At 47.6% G+C, this 22,410-nt stretch overlaps 1 protein-coding gene across 6 annotated transcripts in view; it reads left to right on the top strand.

Moving 5' to 3' along the window:
* TNS3 (tensin 3) overlaps window positions 1–22,410 on the top strand; it is a 269,285-nt gene that overhangs the window by 121,361 nt on the left and 125,514 nt on the right. For 5 of the 6 annotated variants that reach the window (XM_064169928.1, XM_064169927.1, XM_064169930.1 and 2 more), the window contains exons 4-5: window positions 1,043–1,081; window positions 13,340–13,381. In XM_064169928.1, the coding sequence (XP_064025998.1) occupies window positions 1,043–1,081; window positions 13,340–13,381 (81 nt within the window). The remainder of the gene's footprint in view (window positions 1–1,042; window positions 1,082–13,339; window positions 13,382–22,410) is intronic. The other variant, XM_064169929.1, reaches the window with a different exon arrangement.

The following is a 22,410-nucleotide window of genomic DNA, read 5'->3' as shown; positions in this document are numbered from 1 at the left end:
TGCTGCAGGCTGGGGACAGAGTGGCCAGGCAGAAAGAGACCTGGGGGTACCGGTAGATAGAAGGCTGAAGGTGAACCAGGTATGTGCCCAGGTGGCCAAGAGGGCCAATGGCATCCTGGGCTGGATCAGGAGCAGTGTGGGCAGCAGGACAAGGGAGGTTATTCTGCCCCTGTGCTCAGCTCTGCTCAGGCCACCCCTTGAGTGCTGTGTCCAGTTCTGGGCTCCTCAATTCAAGAGAGATGTTGAGGTGCTGGAAGGTGTCCAGAGAAGGGCAACAAAGCTGGTGAAGGGCCTGGAGCACAAAGCCTATGAGGAGAGGCTGAGGGAGCTGGGGGTGTGCAGCCTGCAGAAGAGGAGGCTCAGGGCAGAGCTCATTGCTGTCTACAGCTACCTGAATGGAGGCTGTAGCCAGGTGGGGTTGGTCTCTTCTGCCAGGCAAGCAGCAACAGAACAAGGGGACACAGCCTGGAGTTGTGCCAGGGAAGGTCTAGGCTCGGTGATTAGGAGGAAGTTGTTGTCAGAGAGAGTGATTGGCATTGGAATGGGCTGCCCAGGGAGGTGGTGGAGGCACCATCCCTGGAGGTGTTCAAGAAAAGCCTGGATGAGGCACTTAGTGCCATGGTCTGGTTGATTGGCTAGGGTTGGGTGCTAGGTTGGCCTGGCTGAGCTTGGAGGTCTCTTCCAGCCTGCTTGATTCTGTGATTCTGTGATTCACTGGAACTGAGGTGGCATTAGAGGAATGTTGCAAAGGACAACATGGCATGGGGGCCCTCTGTGTTACCCTGCATGTGTGACAGAGGGGTGACATTGCTCTTCAGCATGTGTCTCTGGAGACAGCATGTGAGCAGAGCACTGAGTTAGCACTGAGCTGATGGTAGCACCTCACAGGCAGTAAGGCAGCCATGGACCCATTAGATCTATACCTGGTCTGCACTGTGCCCCTCTGGTTCTGTTTGGGTTTGAGGGAGCTCAGTCAATGTGATGGGGTTATCTGCATGGGAAGTAGTTGTTGTTCTTACTTTGCTATTATTTTTGGTTCCAGGTGGTGACACCCTGCTTTTTGCCAAGCAACTACGAACTGGTAAGTGTATTTTGGCACTGCTGCCATCCATCAGGTTTTAATAAGTTCTAGGTTAGGTTGTTGCTGCAGCCTCCCATAATCTCTTGCTATTTCAGTATTGTGCCATAGCCTTTCCCCTCTGAGGGCTTGGCACATCAGGAGTCTGTTCCTAAAGCTTGTTAACTGTGTCCTGCTGGTTGTTTTATGAGCATTTTGCAAGGCTAAGGATTAACTAGGTGAAACGTTCTTCACAGAGAGAGTGATTTGCCTTTGGAATGGGCTGCCCAGGGAGGTGGTGGAGTTGCTGTGCTTGGAGGTGTTGAAGCCAAGCCTGGATGAGGCACTTAGTGCCATGGTCTGGTTGACTGGCTAGGGCTGGGTGCTAGGTTGGGCTGGATGATCTTGGAGGTCTCTTCCAACCTGGTTGATTCTATGATCCTTAAACTGGGCTGGATGACCTGCTTGTGCAGCAGCCGTCTGTACTAGCCCATCCTGCTTTATCTGCTGCTGCCTGTGTGCTTGAAATGCAAACCAGAGACATTAATTGTTTGAACATACCAACGGCTCATGTCAGTCTGACAGCACAAATGGCAGACACTGCGTCTGGGCCTGTTGTTATTTTGTTTATGGTGGGAGAGAGGAAGTTAAGAGAAAGGCTGGAAACCTAAAACCAGTGATTGGTGGTATTCTGAGGAATGTGAATAGCAACTCAGGGGAGGTCTTTCCTAATTCTGACCCAGGGAGGTTTTTTTAACTGACCCACGTCAGAGTCTGAGGATCCTGCATGGCATTACTGCTAAAATTATACCCAGAGAACAGCCCCCTTTGACATCTGCAGCTCACAGTGTTTGATGGATGCTGGCAGCCCTGCTGGCTGTTTCTTTTGTCTTGTGCACATGACCTGACTGTTGGTTGTGACATGGAAGGTTTGCCATTGTGATTCAGCAGCAACTTCAAACATACAACAACCTGTGGGATATGTTAGCATAGAATCAACCAGGTTGGAAGAGACCTCCAAGCTCAGCCAGTCCAACCTAGCACCCAGCCCTAGCCAGCCAACCAGACCGTGGCACTAAGTGCCCCAGCCAGGCTTTGCTTCAACACCTCCAGGGATGGTGACTCCACCACCTCCCTGGGCAGCCCATTCCAATGCCAATCACTCTCTCTGACAACAACTTCCTCCTAACATCCAGTCTAGACCTCCCCTGCCACAACTTGAGACTGTGTCCCCTTGTTCTGTTGCTGGTTGCCTGGGAGAAGAGACCAACCCCCACCTGCCTACAGCCTCCTTTCAGGTAGCTGTAGAGAGCAATGAAGTCACTCCTCAGCCTCCTCTTCTCCAGGCTAAACAACCCCAACTCTCTTAGCCTTTGATCATAGGCTTTGTGCTCCAGGCCTCTCACCAGCTTTGCTGCCCTTCTCTGGACACATTCCAGTACCTCAACATCTCTCTTGAACTGAGGAGCCCAAAACTAGACACATCTGTCATTACCGTTAATAATCCTGGTTAAACATGGTTTATGTGAACTGTGAACATAGAGTGATGCTGGCAGTGTGGGCCCAAATGACTGCAGCCTCTGCAGCTCACCAGCTGACAGGTGAACAGCCTGAATGGCAGAAGTGACCAAACTGCATTTTAGTTTACTAGCATGTATGTAGCCAAAGGTGTCTTCAGTCCTTGAACAAAACCTTTACTCATTTACTAGCATGTATGTAGTATCATAGAATCAGTCAGGGTTGGAAGGGACCACAAGGAGCAGCCAGTTCCAACCTCCCTGCCATGCCCAGGGACACCCTACCCTTGAGCAGGCTGCCCACAGCCTCAGCCAGCCTGGCCTTAAACACCTCCAGCCATGGGGCCTCAACCACCTCCCTGGGCAACCCATTCCAGCCTCTCACCACTCTCATGCTCAACAACTTCCTCCTCACCTCCAGCCTGAACATCCTCACCTCCAGCTTTGCTCCATTCCTCCCGGTCCTGTCACTCCCTGACAGCCTCAAAAGTCCCTCCCCAGCTTTTTTGTGGCCCCCTTCAGATCCTGGAAGGCCACAAGAAGGTCACCTGGGAGCCTCCTCTTCTCCAGACTCAACAACCCCAACTCTTTCATTCTGTGCTCACAGCAGAGCTGCTGCAGCCCTCTGAGCATCCTCCTGGCCCTGCTCTGGGTACATTCCAGCTTCTCCACATCCTTCTTGCAATGGGGGCTCCAGAACTGGATGCAGTACTGCAGGTGATGTCTCAGCAGAACAGAGTGGAGGGGAAGAATCACCTCCCTGGCCCTGCTGGCCACACTTCTCCTGACGCAGCCCAGGCTCTGTTTGGCTTTCTGGGCTGTAGCCAAAGGTGTCTACAGTCCTTGGACAAAACATTTACTGGTTCTAGGCAGAAGACAGTGAAATTCTGTTGAAATCTCTTGCAGGGAAAACTGTAAGTGAAATATTTCCATTACATAGTGTGCAATTTCTGAGTGTGAGATTGAGCAATGTGGTTTGCTTTGGGTGTGAAGTCAGAGAATGGTTTGGGTTGGAAGAGGCCTTAAAGATCATCTAGTTCCAATCCTCTGCCACAGGCAGGGACATCTACTAGACCAGGTTGCTCAAGGCCCCATCCAACCTGGCTTTCAACACTTTGTAGGCTTGGAGCCTCCATGGCTTCTCTGGGAAGCCTGTTCCAGTGCCTCTCTGTGCTCACGGAGAACAGTTTCTTTCTCACATTTAATCTAAATCCAGCTTCCTCCAGTTTGAAGTCATTACCTCTTGTACTGTCACTCCATGTCTTTGTGAAAGTCCCTCCCAACCCTCTTCAAATCCTGTGAGACTGCTCTCTGTGGTCTCTCTGAAGCCTTTTCTGCTGCAGGGTGAACTCAGCCTGTCTGAACTGTTCTCAGCCTGTCTCCATAGGGGAGGTGCTGCAGCCCTCTGATCATCTTTCTGTCCCCCACTAGAGCTGCTCTAACAATTCCATGTCCTTCTTGTGTTGGGGTTTCCACAGCTGGACAGTACTCCAGATGGGCTCTCAGAAGAATCTCCTCTCTCCCTCAACCTGCTGCCTGTGCTGCTGGGGATGCAGTCCAAGACACAGCTGGCTCTAGGCTGTGAGAGCACATTGCTGGCTCACATTGAGCTTCTCATCACTTAGCACCCCAAGTCCTTCTCAGGACTTGCTCTCTGTACTCTTCAGCCAGCCTGAGTTTGTGGTGACATGTTTAGATTAGGAGTCTGCTCTATGCACAAATGGATTTCCTATGTTTATTGAAGAGCTCTGCTGTTCTGAAGTAGGATAATCTGTGACAGTATTAGCTGTAAGCAATTCCTTTTAACAACTATTTTGAGTGCAAAATACTGAGGATGTCAAGAATAACTATTTGACATCTTTGAATACTAGGGAGGGAGGTGATCTTTTCAAACTAACCAAAACCTTTGTTGCATCTCAGTTTGCTGCTGAGCCCTGGACTTATCCTTGTTTCTCTGAGCCAAAGAATTCCAACCTTTTAATTCTCCATCAAGAAACAATGCACATGCCTGCTCTAAATCAGTGCTACAGGCCTCTCAGCTATTTAGCCAATGCAATAGCTGCCTGCTTTGCTTTCCTTACAGCAAGAACTGTGTTTAAACTCCCAGTGGCATATTTGTTGGGAGACTGTTGAAGCCTGATAAACCTCACAGATGCTCTTTTTCTTTGGAATGTGGGGTTTATTGATTATTTTCAGCTTGGATGTCTGTTTCTAGAGAGGCCCTTTCTTCCCACTTCTCATGAGCCATGCATCTTGAAGCTTTGTGATGACATTGAGACCCTCCATATATCAGCCCAATGCAGCTGTTAGGAGTTTCAGGTGATAAAATATAAACCAGCTGCTGGGAAGTGTTCTAAAACTACTTACTTTATGTTGTCAAGCACATTCCTCTTCCTGGAGAAAGGGGTTGACCTTAATCCAGCTCTCTTAATTCAAGTCAGATGTTTAGCAAAAGTGACCCATTCTGGTGCACTTCATTTTAGTTCGTGAAGAAGCAGTGGGTTGTTTGCTGCAGTGGATTTTCATTGCATGATTATATAGCATGACCCAAAGACTTTTAAAACAGGGGGGAAAAAAGCAAGCTGTAGTCACACATGAGCTCACTTAGCTTGTATAACAGTACTCCTGAAATCTGCTAACAACCAAGGATGAGGTATCTGTTTGAACAGCCTGTGCTGGAGTGGTTGGATCTGATTTTGAGGGATTGACAGCTACTCAGTTGATTTCTGTTTAAAGTCAGTAGTTTTAATTAAAAGAAAGATTTTTTAACAACTGCACTTTTTTTTTTCTTAAATTTTTTTTCCTCTAGTGCTGCAAAACAGAAGAGAAGGTTTAGGCCACACCTTGAAACTCCAAATAGAGTCATAGAATCAGTCAGGGTTGGAAGGGACCACAAGGAGCAGCCAGTTCCAACCCCCCTGCCATGCCCAGGGACACCCTACCCTAGAGCAGGCTGCCCACAGCCCCATCCAGCCTGGTCTTAAACACCTCCAGCCATGGAGCCTCAACCACCTCCCTGGGCAACCCATTCCAGCCTCTCACCACTCTCATGCTCAACAACTTCCTCCTCACCTCCAGCCTGAACATCCTCACCTCCAGCTTTGCTCCATTCCTCCCGGTCCTGTCACTCCCTGACAGCCTAAAAAGTCCCTCCCCAACTTTGTAGGTTCCCTTCAGATCCTGGAAGGTCACCTGGGAGCCTCCTCTTCTGCAGCCTGCACAGCCCCAACTCTTTCAGTCTGTGCTCACAGCAGAGCTGCTGCAGTCCTCTGAGCATCCTTGTGGCCCTTCTCTGGATACACTCCAGCATCTCCACATCCTTTTCATTTCATCTGTTACTTTAAAAAGATAAAAACAAAAGGAGGGCAAATAGAAGGATATTATTTTTGAGGTCATTTATAGATCCCAGCAAGTATTCTTGGACAGTTTCAAGAGGGCAGTAAGTTTCCACTGAATTATTTTCTCCCCTTCCTTCATGATAGTGTATCTTTGAAAAGAATGAAGGAAATGAAAGCTTAATTCCTCAGAGGCCATTCCCATAGCCTGCCAGATGTCTTGTGGTAATGAAATGTGGCCTGAAGGCCTGAACCTCTGAGCATTACTTGATTGATTGAATGGTCCTTATCACTGCATGGCTTGTCAATTTGAAGGCATGGTTTAGTAGTGATCTTTACCAGGAAAATTTCTGATTTAACCTTTATAACCTTTCTTCTTTTTTCTCTCCTCTTAAGAAAAAAGAAGTATTTTTTCCCCCAGCTGGTTCCCAAGGAATTCTGCATAGCTGTGCTGCAGCCATTTAAGCATCACAGTTCATAACTGTCTGTTACAATGGGAAACATCAAATGGACCTCTTCTTCCTTGTCTCCACTTTTGGTGCAATGATAGACTTGCTTTTGTCTCCAGGATTTCATGGAACCACAGAATCAAGCAGGTTGGAAGAGACCTCCAAGCTCATCCAGCCCAACCTAGCACCCAGCCCTATCCAGCCAACCAGACCATGGCACTAAGTGCCTCATCCAGACTTTTCTTCAACACCACCTCTCTGAGCAGCCCATTCCAATACCAATCACTCTCTCTAGCAAGAACTTCCTCCTAGCATCCAACCTAGACCTCCCCTGGCACAGCTTGAGGCTGTCCCCCCTTGTTCTGTTGCTGGTTGCCTGGCAGAAGAGCCCAACCCCACCTGGCTACTGAGTGCACATTCAGTATGTTTGCAGTTGACACTAAATTGGATGGGAGTATTGATGTGCCTGAGGGTTCCTAGGAAGGTTCTGCAAAGAGACCTGGCCAGGAAGAGGTTGTTGTGTGAGGTTCAACAAGACCATGTGCCAGGTCCTGCACTTGGGTCATAACAACCCCATGAATGTTCCAGGTTTGGGATAGTGTGGGAGGAAAAGGACCTGAGTGTGCTAGTTGACAGTTGGCTGAACATTAGCCAGGATGTACCTGGGTGGCCAGGGAAGCCACCAACACAGGATCATAGAATCAGTCAGTGTGGGAAGGGACCACAAGGATCAGCCAGTTCCAGCCCCCCTGCCATGCCCAGGGACACCCTACCGTAGATCAACCTGGCCAGAGCCCCATCCAGCCTGGCCTTAAACACCTCCAGCCATGGGGCCTCAACCACCTCCCTGGGCAACCCATTCCAGCCTCTCACCACTCTCATGCTCAACAACTTCCTCCTCGCATCCTGGTCTGTATCAGGAATAATGGAGAAGAAGGCCAACAGCATTCTGGCCTAGATCAGCAACAGTCTGGCCAGCAGGAGCAGGGAAGTGGTTGTCCTTCTGGACTCAGCATGGGTGAGGCCACACCTTGAGTACTAGGTTCCATTTTGGGGCCCTCACTACAAGAAGGAGATTGAAGGGCTACAGTGGATCCATAGAAGGGCAGCAAAGCTGGTGAAGGATCTGGTTCTCCTCAGGGAACTGGGGTTGTTCAGTCTGGAGAAGGAGGAGGCTGAGGTAAGACACCATTGCTCTCTACAACTCCCTGAAAGGAGGTTGGAGCCTGGTGGGATTTGATCTCTTCTCCCAGGTAACAAAACGATAGGACCAGAGGAAATGGGCTCAAGTTGCACCAGGAAGAAGGTTAGGTTGGAAATTAAATGAACTGTTTTTCACTGAAAGGGTTCTCAAAGACTGGAACAGGCTGTCCAGGAAGGTGGTTGGATCCCCATCCCTTGGAGGTCTTTCACAGGTATAGAAATGTGCTGAGGGACAGGGTTTAGCCTCAGACTTGGTAGAGTTAGAGAGTGTTTGGACTCGATGATCTTAGAGGTCTTTTCCAGCCCAAACAGTTGTGTGATTCTGTGATTCTGCCTGGTGTGCAGTAACCCCAATGGGATCATAGAACCATAGAATGGTCTAGGTTGGAAGGGACCTCAAGGATCATCCAGCTCCAACCCCCAGCCGTAGGCAGGGACACCTCCTACTAGAACAGGTCACTCAAGGACTCATCCAACCTGGCCTTGAACACCTCCAGAGAGGGAGCAGCCACAACCTCCCTGGGCAACCTGTGCCAGTGTCTCACCACCCTCACTGCAAACAACTTCTTCCTAACATCTAGTCTGAATCTCCCCTCTGCCAGTTTAAACCCATTCCTCCTCATCCTGTCATTACAAGACCTTGTCAATAGTCCCTCCCCAGCCTTCCTGTAGGCCCCCTTCAGATACTGGAAGGCCACTCCAAGGTCTCCTCAAAGCCTTCTCTTCTCCAGGCTGCAGAGCCTCAACTCTTGTAGCCTGTCCTCATAGCAGAGCTGCTGCAGCCCTCTGGACGTCTTGGTGGCCTCCTCTGGCCTGGCTCAAACAGTTCCATGTCCTTCTTGTGTTGGGGGCTGCAGAACTGCACACAGGACTCCAGATGGGGTCTGAGGAGAGCAGAGCCAAGGGGCAGAATCCCCTCCCTTGCCCTGCTGCCCACACTGCTCTTGCTGCAGCCCAGCACAGGGTTGTGTCTGGGCTGCACTCACACTGCAGGCTTCTGTTGAGCTTTTCACCACCCCAGACCCCCAGGTCCTGTTCCTCAGGGCTGCTCTCAGCCATTCCCCACCCAGCCTGCCTCTGGCTGCTTAGCTGTCCTGGAAGAGTAGGTGCTGAGTGCAGCCTGCACACCACTTGTCTGGGCACCAGCCATATGTCAAGCCACCTCAAAACCTGTTGTCAAGGCTTAACTGTGACCCACATCAAGGTAGTTATGGTTTTCCCATCTTTGGGTGTGCTCTTTGTAGAAGTTTCAATACCACTTTCAGTCTTGGCTGCCCCTCAGTGTGGTAATGTAGCAGTGAAAGTTCTGCAGATACCTCAGTGTGTGTTTTTATCTGTTCTTTTCCTGCCCTTTTTGGTTTCTGCTTTAAGAATACATGGTAAATACTGTTTGATCTGCATATGTTTTGGACTCATCCTAAGCTCTTGCCAAGTGTTGAAGAGAGCACTTCCCTTAAGCACCACATCTCTTCCTCTTTGAAACACCACCAGGGATGGTGACTCCACTTCTTCCCTGGGGAACCTGTTCCAAAACTTGAGAACCCTCTCAGTGAAGAATTTTTTCCCTATACCCAATTCTGGTGCATTTCCTGTATCTTGTTACTAGGGAGAAGAGACCAATCCCCATTTCACTCCAGACTCCTTTCAGAAGCCTCATAGCCTTAAGCTGTGCCAGAGGAGGTCTGGGCTGGATGTTGGAAGGAAGTTGTTGTCAGAGAGAGTGATTGGCATTGGAATGGGCTGCCCAGGGAGGTGGTGGAGTCACTGTCCCTGGAGGTGTTGAAGCAAAGCCTGGCTGAGGCACTTAGTGCCATGGTCTGGTTGGTTGGCTGGGGCTGAGTGCTAGGTTGGTCTGGATGATCTTGGTGGTCTCTTCCAACCTGCTTGATTCTATGAGTCTATGATTCAGGGAGTTATAGACAGCAATAAGGTCTTCCTTCAGCCTCCTTTTTCTTCAGACTAAACAACTCCAGGTCCTTCAGCTGGAGGTTATTCTTCGCAGTTCTGGGCCCCTCAATTCAGGAAAGATGTTGAGGTGCTGGAACATGTCCAGAGAAGGGCAACAAAGCTGGTGAGGGGCCTGGAGCACAAATCCTGTGAGGAAAGGCTGAGGGAGCTGGGGGTGTGCAGCCTGCAGAAGACGAGGCTCAGGGGTGATCTTATTACTGTCTACAACTATCTGAAGGGACATTGTAGCCAGGTGGGGTTGGGCTCTTCTCCCACGTAACCAGCAACAGAAGAAGGGGACACAGTCTCAAGTTGTGCCAGGGTAGGTCTAGGCTGGATGTTAGGAAGAAGTTCTTCACAAAGAGAGTGATTGGCATTGGAATGGGCTGCCCAGGTAGGTGGTGGAGGCACCGTGCCTGGAGGTGTTGAAGCAAAGCCTGGATGAGGCACTTAGTGCCATGGACTAGTTGATTGGATAGGGCTGGGTGCTAGGTTGGCCTGGATGATCTTGGAGGTCTCTTCCAGCCTGGTTGATTCTATGATTCTCACCAGACCTGTTCTCCGAACCCTTCACCAGCTTTGTTGCCCTTCTCTGCAACCCCACTGCAGCCTCTCAATGTTGTCCTTGTATTGAGGGCCTCTAGTTCTAGTACTTGAGGTCTGGCCTCACCAGTGTTGAGTACAGACCCATGGTCACTTTCCTACTCCCCCTGGCCCCACTAGTGCTGATCCAAGCCAGGATGTTGATGGCCTTCCTGGCATACTCTGAGTCATCTTCAGCTGGCTGTTGATCAGCAGCCCAAGATCTTTGTTTGCTGGGGAGTTTTCTAACCACAAACCATTTCAGTAATTCCTGTTCTGGGTAAAATTTGCATGCAAGATTTTCTAGGTTGTGAAATGATTTTGCACTCCTCAGAGTAACGCTCACAGGGATGTTGACTGCTGTGTTAGTGCCGTTGCTACAGCAGCGATGCATCTTGTGACAGCTGAGCTTTAATGTCTTCTGAACAAAACCTTGCTGAACTTTGCACAGGCTTCTGAGCTGTCTTTTGAAGCAGCATTTGTATGCAGTTGAACATTAGGTATTGGCTCTATTCAGAATGGGCTCCCAGCAAATGTGTGGTTTGGGGAACATGCATGGTTGTTTGGTGCAGTATCTCTTGCCCTAGAGCACTGCTCTAGTTTAGGGTTGCTTAGTTTTCTCACTTCACTATGAAAAGCACTCAAAATAACTGCTGTTCTCTTAAAAATGGGAAAATGTTTAGTCAGAGACTTGTTTTCTCTTTTAGTCTTTAGCAAATCTTGTTGGTTGGGTTTTTTTTACCCAGTGTTAACCACTCTACTTCCCTGTTGCGTGACTTCATTTTCACACTGATTGCTTCTTTATCAATGACTACATGTACTGATGGAAAGCTCTGCTTTGGGTCATCCAGGTTTGATTTTCCTGATAATTTAGAATCATAGAATCAACCAGGTTGGAAGAGACCTCCAAGATCATCCAGTCCAACCTAGCACCCAGCCCTATTCAGTCAACTAGACCATGGCACTAAGTGCCTCATCCAGGCTTTGCTTCAACCCCTCCAGGCACAGCAACTCCACCACCTCCCTGGGCAGCCCATTCCAATGCCAATCACTCTCTCTGTGAAGAACTTCCTCCTAACATCTATACATTAAAGTCTAACCACCTAAAGGTTGGAATAATATTCCTCTGCTCCTCATTTAAGACCCAATCTGGATTCTGTTTCTTCTTCACAAACCCTTCCATAATGTCCATAGTAGAGAGGCTGGAACTAGATGATCTTTAAGATCCCTTTTAAATCAAACCATTCCATGGTTGGACTGGATGATCTTGGAGGTCTCCTCCAACTGGTTGATTCTATGAGTCCACGGGTCTTTAACCCAGCCTCTGAACTAGGCTGAAATCAAGAAGTTGGATATCAGGAAATTTTATTTACTGCAAGAGTGGTCAGGCATTGGAATGGGCTGCCCAGGGAGGTGGTGGAGTCACCGTCCCTGGAGATGTTAAAGAAATGTGTGGACAAGGTACTTTGAGACATGGCTTAATAGCCATGATGGAGTGGCTTACTTAGGTTAAAAGGTTTATTTGAAACCACTGCAGATAGAACTGAGTCTGATTTAAAGCCTCAAACAGATTTTACACAGAGCTTAGAAAAAATCCTAGCAAGTTCACTTGATAGCCACAGAAGTGTCTTTTTCCATGGAAAAAAAAACCAAACCCAAACGAGAGATTGGGAAAATTGGGAATGCATGGTTAGCACTACCCATCTCTATATGTATTTTAACTGGGAATGACCACCCTCAGTCACTGAGTGCTGGCTTGCAAGACCTGAATACACAGGATGATGCTGTAAAATTGGTTTGTTTTCCATACCTGTCTGCTTCAATTCTAATTTAAATTTCCCAGAGACTCAAATGTTGTCAATAGAACCACTAACAAATGTAGTCAGTAGAACCAATAACAAATGTAGTTAATAGAGCCAATAACAAAGAACAGTAGAACCAATAACAAATGTGGTTAATAGAACCAGTTACAATGAGTCAATAGAACCAATAACAATGAACAGTAGAACCAATAACAAATGTGGTTAATAGAACCAATAACAAATGTGGTTCATAGAACCAGTAACAATGAGCAATAGAACCAATAACAATGAACAGTAGAACCAATAACAAATGTGGTTAATAGAACCAGTAACAATGAACAATAGAACCAGTAACAATGAACAATAGAACCAGTAACAATGAACAATAGAACCAGTAACAATGAACAATAGAACCAATAACAAATGTGGTTAATAGAACCAATAACAGTGAACAATAGAACCAATAACAGTGAACAATAGAACCAATAACAGTGAACAATAGAACCAATAACAGTGAACAGTAGAACCAATAACAAATGTAGTTAATAGACCCAATAACAATGAACAATAGAACCAATAACAATGTATAAATAGAACCAATCAAAATATAGTTAATAGAACCAATAGCAATGAACAATAGAACCAATAAAAATATAGTTAATAGAACCAATAACAGTGAACAATAGAACCAATAACAAATGTAGTTAATAGAACCAATAACAATGAACAATAGAACCAATAACAATGAACAATAGAACCAATAACAATGAACAATAGAACCAATAACAATGAACAATAGAACCAGTAACAATGTATAGGATGCCTTTCTCTCTTCCTCCTTTTTTCCCAGAGAAAAGGAATTAGATGTGGGGAGAGGAAAGGTAAGCACACCCAAATAAATAATCTCACTTTGATTTGGAAGTTAAAAGAAGAAAAGTTTAACAATAAATAAAAGGTGTTTGAGGTAGGGAAGTTACAAAAGGTATAGGGAAGGGAAAACAAGGTACAAAATACTTGTATGTACAACCAGATTTGATGGCAATGGGTTTGTCCACCTTGTGGGTTATGGCCACATGGTAAAACAGAGAGTACCAAGAACAGGAAGGTGATGCTGTCAGGCAGGACAAGAGAGACAGAAGCAGCCTGTTCCCCTGCTTTTATAGGGATCTTAGCCAGGAAGTAGGGGTGGGCTAAGCACCACAGCTGGTAGGATTCAGACCCACCCCCAGGGAGGGGTCAGGACCACCTGGGCTCAGGTTCAAGACCACTCCCCACGAGAGTTAACCCTTTACGCCTGTCTGAAAGATAGTTTGGTTGTTAATGCTGCTGAACTTGTGTGCTTCTCAATGATTTATTTGTTATGCACATCCTTTAGGAGGTGATTTTGTAGAGTATAGTTAAGCTGTCTGGAAAATGAAAGTCAGTTTTGTTCATTCTTCTTTTACAGGCCAATAACTCTGAGACCATTAAAAACCATGTAACCAGAACTGTAAGTAATTTCACTTTCTGTGTTTCTCCTTTGCTTGGCTTGATTTGTTTTTCCTCTTTGTTGCTGCTTATTTGTCTTCCATCTTCACAAAGAGCTTGTTGCTAGCCACGTCTAAAGCACACACTTCAGTTTCTGTGCTGTGTGAAATTAGCCCTTAATTAGGATGATTTATGCTGGTTCCCCACTTGCCCTCTGTGTATCCAGGAATAATGAAATGAACTGTTTGTCCTTCATTTCTAAATTAAGCAGAGGAGAAATAAAGAGCAATATTAAAATCCCCATCAACTGTTGTGATGGTTTGGGTGTTCTCCATCCCCCACCCCCACTTTGGAAATCACCCAGACTAGACATAGCAGCTCTGGAAATTGAATGAAGCTTATTTTTACAGCTTAACACAATATACAAGCAGATAGTTACAGCATACACAGTTATAGACTGAAATATACAAGTTAAAAAGTAATGCAGAAACACAACAGCCCTCCCAGAAACCTGAGTCCCCAGGAGGGGCTCCCAATCACCCTTCCACCTTCTCCCACCCCTCTACCTTATCCCAGAGCTTGCTTTACGTGCAAGGTGAGATGGGAGGATCACCAAGGAAGGGTTAGAAGCAGAATGATAGTTGAGTTACACAGATCCAAGCAGAGCAGCAGAAGCTCAGGGAGAAAACACAGGCACTGAACTCTGACAGATGCAGACTCTCTTACCTGTGTTTGTGCAGAGCAGCAGAAGCTCAGGGAGAAAACACAGGCACTGAACTCTGACAGATGCAGACTCTCTTACCTGTGTTTGTGTCCTTGGTTTTATATGTCCCAGCAAACCTATGAGTGAAGCAGACATCAGCATTGTTTCCTTTTTACAGCCTATAATCTCATTTCTCTCATAAAAATATTCCAGTTGGCCTCAAACCAGCACACTGTGTGTCCTGCTGTAGGTGATCTTGCTCTGGCAGGGGGTTGCACTCAATGGCCTCTGGAGGTCCCTTCCAACCCCTGACTGGTTCTGTGGCATGACCCTAACTCACCCAGGCAGGTGTGTTGCTGTTGGGTGTGTGGCAGACACTGTTACACAACACTAGTTGGGGCCAGGTGCTGGCCTCACCAAGCTCTCTGTGAACTCCTAGTCTTGAGACTTTGTAGAGCTAAGGCTTCAGAAATGTTACACTTGTACAAATGTGAGTATGGATGTAGGTGAAATTGTGTGTGAAGTAAAAGAATAATCATGCCTCCACTCACTTGCATTTTACCTGCAATCAGTGTTCTCTCCCAAAAAGAACCATGAGTAGCAAAAATGTTGTCTGGCATGCCTTCTCTGTTACAAAGTTCAGTTCATAGGCTCACAGGCTGTCAGGGGTTGGGGGGGGACCCAAAGAGATCAAGTCCAACTCTTCTGCCAGAGCAGGACCATACAATCTAGCTTAGGTCATACAGGAACACATCCAGATGGGCCTTGAAAGTCTCCAGAGAAGGAGACTCCAAAACCTCTCTGGGGAGACTGTTCCAGTGCTCTGTGATCCTTAATAGTAAAGAAGTTCCCCCTTGTGTTGAGGCAGAACCTCTTTTGCTGCAGCTTCCATCCGTTGCTCCTTGTTCTGTCTCAGGGAGCAAGTGAGCAGAGCCTGTTCTCTAAGAGAAAAGGGAGCATAGAAGACCTAACTGTGCCAGGATCCTTTAGGCAGTGAACAGTGATGCTTTTCTGAATGTGAATGAGTTGGAAGCTGATCTTCCTTTGTGTTGAGGCAGAACCTCTTGTGCTGCAGCTTCCATCCGTTGCTCCTTGTTCTGTCTCAGGGAGCAAGTGAGCAGAGCCTGTTCTCTAAGAGAAAAGGGAGCATAGAAGACCTAACTGTGCCAGGATCTTTCAGGCAGTGAACAGTGATGCTTTTCTGAATGTGAATGAGTTGGAAGATGATCTTCCTTTGTGTTGAGGCAGAACCTCTTTTGCTGCAGCTTCTATCTAGTGCTCCTTGTCCTATCCCAGGGAGCAAGTGAGCAGAGCCTGCTCTGTAAGAGAAAAGGGAGCATAGAAGACCTAACTGTGCCAGGGTATTTTAGGCAGTGAACAGTGATGCTTTTATGAATGTGAATGAGTTGGAAGATGATCTTCTTGCCCTGCTTAGTTTTTGTGGCAGATTGGTAGATGGAACTCTCTATCCAGGTGTCCTTCAAACTTGATGATTACAAGCCCTACAGCTGCTCAGGACAGCTTGTCTGTCCTGGCTGAAGTGTTACAGGTAAGAGTTGTGGGAGCAGCTTTGCCAGCAGTTTACTCAGGGTAGTGTTTTGCAGCGAGACAGCAAGCTGGGAATTTACAACTTCTGGAGGTGCTTCTGCTTGCTAGGAGCACATCTGCCTGGACTCCTGCTGTTACATTACACAGGGGAACAGATTGTTCCTTTCACAGAAAACACTATACATAACAGAAATAAAATGTACAGCCAAACAGATAGCTTCTTGCAGTAGAAATAGTGATAAATCTCTGTTGTGGAGAGTCAACTCCAAAAAGATTAATACAAACCCCTTTAAAATATTTACTGCAGGAATAGATAGACAGTAACATCCAGATATTTGTATTCACAAGGCATGGATCTTTGTTTTCCACATTTGGAATTATTCTAAAGCCAGAGGCCAAAAGATTATGCAGATTTTGGTTCTCATCCAAGACATCCAAACATGTGTTTCACTGTAGCTTTGACAAGCAACTACTGTGTCAGTAGGAATGCTCATGGAGGAGCAGGCCAAGGATCAATGTAGTTCATTGTCCTGTGGTTTCTGCGGTACCCAGGAGCGTATAGAACTCTTATACTGTGCCTTAGAATAGGTGAGAGAATTTATTCTGATTCCTGGAGATTGCTTGGGGGAATGGAAGTAGCATCACAAACTCAGTTGAAATGCATTCAGATCTTCTGCTGATTATTCGCTCTGTCTGCGTTCTTATTTCTGGTTGTTGGGACAACCACATGGAAGAAGGTTTTGTAAGCTAGGTAAAAACTGAGTAAAATGTCATTTTATGGCAGCTTGGATAATGAAGCTGATGGGGGACATGGGGGTGCTGGTAGGTAGTAGCTGAGTATGAGCCAGCAGTGTGCCCAGGAGAGCCAATGGCATCCTGGCCTGGATCAGGAGCAGTGTGGCCAGCAGGACATGGGAGGTTATTCTGCCCCTGTGCTCAGCACTGCTCAGGCCACACCTTGAGTGCTGTGTCCAGTTCTGGGCTCCTCAGTTCAAGAGAGATATTGAGGTGCTGGAAGGTGTCCAGAGAAGAGCAATGAATCTGGTGAGGGGCCTGGAGCACAGCCCTGTGAGGAGAGGCTGAGGGAGCTGGGGGTGTGCAGCCTGGGGAAGGGGAGGCTCAGGGCAGAGCTCATTGCTGTCTACAACTCCCTGCAGGGAGGCTGTAGCCAGGTGGGGTTGGTCTCTTCTGCCAGGCAACCAGCAACAGAACAAGAGGACACAGTCTCGAGTTGTGCTGGGGGAGGTCCAGGCTGGCTGTTAGGAGGAAGTTGTTGTCAGAGAGAGTGATTGGCATTGGAATGGGCTGCCCAGGGAGGTGGTGGAGTCTCTGTCCCTGGAGGTATTGAAGCCAAGCCTGGCTGAGGCACTTAGTGCCATGGTCTGGTTGCTTGGCTAGGGCTGGGTGCTAGGTTGGACTGGCTGAGCTTGGAGGTCTCTTCCAACCTGGTTGATTCTATGATTAAAAACAGTCACAAATGTCATTCATTGAAAACATGTCCAGATACTCTCACATCACAGATAACTCATTGAGTCACATCTCAGATAGTTGTAGTTTCTCCTCATTGATCCTTGCCCTTGTCAATGCTGGTCCTTTTCTCAGGTTCATTGGAATAACTGAAGGTGATCAAACTCCTGAGAGGCACAGTTTGTTCACAGGTGTTCCTTTAAGCCTTTGGACTTTTTTCTTGATTGCCCTCTTTTCTTGCCTCCAGAAACAGCCATTCATCATAGACAAGAGGATGTGGGCTTAGTAGAGAGGATATTTCTTACTCCTGTTTCTGGACTAGTGCATAGAGTGTCTCAGTGCCGCTTGATGCCAGGCTGGCTGAGATGTCTGTCCTGTACTACACCTTGTCATGTTTTTGATGTGGGGCTGTGGAGAGATTGGAAAAGAGTTTGCAAAGGTGTGAGATGCAGCCTCTGTCTGGGGCAGCAGAAGCTCGCTGAGGCAAACCAGGTAATCCATCGGCAGCTTCACCTTCTTCAGTGGCAGAGGAAGGTGAATAAACTGAACTGATCTCAAAAAGCTGTGCTTTAATTGCTGTCTTGCCCACTTCCTACACTTCTGTTGGTAGTAAGCTGTGATGGGAAAGTCTTCAGAAGTATTTGGGCTCCCCAGTTGAAGAGGGACAGGGATCTGCTGGAGAGGGTCTAGCAGAGGGTTATGAGGATGATGAGGGGACTGGAGCACTGCCTGGTGAGGAGAGGCTGAGAAACTTGGAGCTGTTTAGTCTGGAGAAGAGAAGACTGAGAGGGGATTTAATCAATGTTTGTAAGTATCTGAAGGCTGTGGGTCAGTAGTGGGGGACAGGCTCTGCTCACTGCTCCCTGGCATAGGACAAGGAGCAATGGGTGGAAGCTGCAGCACAGGAGGCTCTGCCTCAACACAAAGGGGACCTTCTTTACTGTAAGGGTCCCAGAGCACTGGCACAGGCTGCCCAGAGAGGCTGTGGGGTCTCCTTCTCTGGAGCCTTTCAAGGCCCATCTGGATGTGTTCCTGTGTAACCTGAGCTAGATTGTCTGGTCCTGCTCTGGCAGGGGGGTTTGAACTGGCTCCCTTCCGACCCCTGACATCCTGTGAGCCTGTGGTCCTGTGAACTGACCTCCTAGTATCTAGAATTAATCATGGGCCTGTTTCTTAGCTTCTATATGGTGCCTGGGCTGCTCTGGGCTCCAGGATGGTCTCACTTGTGGGGTGCAGTTTTGAGAAAGTTGGGCACAGCAAGCTCTGCAGTGTACTCTAGGCTAGGTACAGGAGCTCAAGATGATGTGGAGGATGGAAGCAGTAAGGAGGATGTTGAAGGCAAGTGGCATATGGCTTGAGTTTCCACTGGTGTCCTGGGTTAACACAGTCTGCTCTCACAAGCTCCCCCTCCCCCCACACAGGTGGGAGGGAAAGTAACACCAAAAAAACCCTAAAAGTCCCTGTTGAGATAAAGAGTTTTACTGGAAGTGATCCAATGGACAATTACCTCAGCCTGTTTGCAGAGAAGAGTAGCAAAGTGCAGAAGCAGCAGCAGCAGAAGCCAGCGACCTACCCTGTCCCCTGACCCACAGCCAGCTGAGTGGAAAACACTCCAAGCCCCAAAACTCTGAGCAGCAGCCAGAGCAGGAAGCTTCTCATGTTACACTTTGAACTTCGAGCCCTCTGATACTTTGCTCTAGCCAGCACTTTGATTTAGAAGCTGCCATGGTGGCAGCATGGCATTGAACATCAGGAGCAGATTCAGCTCAACCTGTCCCAACTGGAAGAGAAGCCCATACCTTGGATGCAGTGAATCTGCTGCTTAGTGTCATTGAGTAGCTGGGGAGCACAGCTGTCTGTTGGGAAGCAATTGCTTCCCCCTGCTGGCTTCCAAGCAACAACTGCAACTAAGTTTGTCTGACCAAAGGGCTCTTTGCTTGTTGTTCCATAGTGATAACTTCTGTTTGTTATGATTTGGGATGATCGATTTGTCTGGGATACAAAAATTCCTTAAAACTGAATGAACAAGTAAGTGAGAGGAGAGAATTTTCCAAACCTTTGCTTCCCAGGTGACTGGTTGTGCTGTCTCATTGCCAGGCAGATCCAGGGAGGCAGGGGGATGAGAATCATAAGGAAAAGATGAAGCAATCACAGAACCACAGGCACAGGCAGGCTGACAAAGCCCCTCAGGATCACCAAGTCCAACCTAGAACCCTGCTCTACAAGAGTCACCTTAAACCATAGCCCCAAGCACCACATCCAAATGACCATTAAACACATCCAGGGTGGGTGACTCCACCACCTCCCTGGGCAGCTCCTTCCAGTCCCTGACCACTCTCTCTGTGAAAAACTTTCCTAATGTCCAATCTAAACCTCCCCATCCTCAGCTTGAGGCCATTCCCCCTTTGTCTGTCTCCAACTACCTGTGAGAAGAGACCAGCAGCAGCCTCACCACAATGTCTCTTCAGGTAGCTGCAGTCAGCAATGAGGTCTCCCCTCAGCCTCCTCTTCCTCACACTAACCATCCCCAGCTCCCTCCATTGTTCCCCATAAGATTTATTCTCCAGGCCCTTCCCCAGCTTTGTTGCCCTCCTCTGGACCTGCTCCAGCACCTCCACATCTCTCTGGTATTGCAGTGCCCAAAACTGAACACAACACTCAAGGTGTGGCCTCACCAGAGGTGACACCACAGGGACAATCACCTCCCTGCTTCTGCTGACCACAGCATCTTTAATCCCAGCCAGGATGCCATTGGCCTTCTTGGCCAGCTGGGCACACTGCTGGCTCATATTCAGCTCCTGTCTATGACAACCCTCAGATCCCTTTGTGCCAGGCAGCTCTCCAGTCACAATGCCCCAAGCCTGTAGCATTGCTTGGGGTTGTTGTGACCCAAATGCAGGACCTGGCAGGACCTGAGAGTAATCTCTGTCCTACTGACAACAAATCAAGCCCTAGTTCCACTGTATCTGTCATAGTTACAACTGTAGATTTTAAGTCAGATGTGGTTAAACACCCCATTTTGAGCCTTATGTTTTCTGTTCCACTTCATCTTCTCTGCTGCTTTCAGCTGATAGGAAATGTAAACCATACCTAGTTATGCAATATTTTCTGTGTGATTATCCATCAGGGAGATGCCAGATGGCATTTGCTGTCTTGGAACATCAGCCAAATGTTTTGTCATTATCCCTCCAGTGTGCAGCAAGGCAGAAAATAATGCATTGGGTTTTTTTCTTGCCTGGGGATGATTTGCCTTTGTGGATAGACCACATTGTGGCCTTGAATCCAGTACGTGGGGAAACTGATGTCCTGCTGGTAGGTGTGGATGACTTGGTTCAGAAAGTGTCTTTTCAGGGTGATAGGCTTCTGGTGATTATTGGCTTATGGAAAATGAGACCTCACAACAGGCAAAGTGTTATTAGGTGAGGTCTGTTTCATCAGCCCTGGGTGACAAGGAGAGGTCCTCCTCCAAAGCCCTTGCACACCTTCATCTTGTTCAGGTGAAATATTTGTGCTACAAACTCATACATGTTCAGTGCAGGGGGAGGGTTGTTACAATTAGTTCTGGGAATAGGAGGAATTATTACAGTCAGTTCCTGGAGCTCATTTCCATAGTGTCTCACCTCTTCACACATGCTCATTGCCACCTGGTGGTCGCCTTTTGGGGTCTTTGGGAGGAATCACATGGAATCACAGAATCAGCCAGGTTGGAAGAGACCTCCAAGATCATCCAGTCCAACCTTGCACCCAGCCCTAGCCAGTCAACCAGACCATGGCACTAAGTGCCTCAGCCAGGCTTTTCTTGAACACCTCCAGGGACGGTGACTCCACCACCTCCCTGGGCAGCCCATTCCAATGCCAATCACTCTCTCTGCCAACAACTTCCTCCTAACATCCAGCCTGAGCCTGAGCCAGCACAACTTGAGGCTGTGTCCCCTTGTTCTGTTGCTGGTTGTCTGGGAGAAGAGACCAACCCCCACCTGGCTACAGCATCCTTTCAGGTAGTTGTAGACAGCAAGGGGGTCATCCCTGAACCTCTTCTTCTCCAGGCTAAACAACCCCATCTCTCTCAGGCTCTCCTCTTAAGGTTTTGTTCCAGGCCCCTCACCAGCTTTGTCACCCTCTCTGGACACCTTCCAGCACCTCATCATCTCTCTTGAATTGAGGGGCCCAACTAGAACAGTAAATGTGACTCAATATAAATTTGTAAACATATCAAGTAGTTACTGAGTAAACTGAAAAACAAAAATAAACAAGAGATTCAAGAGGATACATTTAACAGTAAAGGTCAATGTCTTCCTCAGTCTGACCTCTCTACCTTTCATCCACTTGGCATCAGTTCTGGGTCACATTCTTGGCTGGAGTCTCCAATGTTCTCATCTTTTAATACTGTATTCTTCTTCTTCATGAGAGTGTTTCAAGACCCTCTCAGGCTTAACCCCCCTCCTTTGTGTTTCTCTGATTGATGATGCTTCCTATCAGTGCTCACACAGTTAAGGCTTTAACGAGCTTCCTACACTCTACATTCTCTATCCCTTTTCCCATATGGTTATGGAAGCTGTCTAGAATCTGCATAAAAGTGTACTCCTAATGACAGCCTGAAGAATGTGGCAGCTCTGTGGCACAGAAACATGACACCCGTGGGACACTGCAGAAGAAGAGTCCTTTTAAACCAATCCTTTTAAATCCTTTGAAACCTATATATTTCTGTTCTTTTTTAATGTACAACCAAACAGAGTTTAAAACTCTCTTAGAGGCATTTGAAGATTTCTTGTCCAACAGCACTGGTAGTTTGTGTTTTAGTTTGTGCCAGCTGTTGAAGTGTGGAGGTTAAGCAGGATTATCCACTTGTCTGCACAGAGCAGGGAAGGGTCTATGGCACTGGGCATTTCAGGAGGTAACACAGTGTGCAGGCAGTAAATCCAGATCTCACCAACAGGGCTTTTTTTGGTCTGTTAGTGGTTTGCCTTGTGTTCACAGAATCACAAGAGTAGGGGCTGAGAGGGACTTTTGGAGATCATCTAATCCACCCTACCTGCCAGAGCAGGATCACCCAGAGAAAATCAGGCAGGAGCACATCTAGGTGGGTTTGCAACACCTCCAGAAAAGGACACTTCACAACCTCTTTTGGGCAGCCTGCTCCAGTGCTCTGCTGTCCTCAGAGTGAAGAAGTTTCTTATGTTTGCTTGGAGCCTCCTGTATTGCAGCTCATAGGCATTGCCCCTTGTCCTGTCACTGGGCACCACTGACAAGATTCCTTGCTCCTGACATTTAATTGTTAGCTATTGATCAGCATTAATGAGATCGCTCCTCAGTCTTCTCTTCTCCAGGCTGCA

This window comes from Pogoniulus pusillus, chromosome 32 (assembly GCF_015220805.1).
Source record: "Pogoniulus pusillus isolate bPogPus1 chromosome 32, bPogPus1.pri, whole genome shotgun sequence".
NCBI classification, from domain to species: domain Eukaryota; kingdom Metazoa; phylum Chordata; class Aves; order Piciformes; family Lybiidae; genus Pogoniulus; species Pogoniulus pusillus.
The sequence above is the reverse complement of the archived record's forward strand: the minus strand, read 5'-3'. Positions and strand labels throughout refer to the sequence as shown.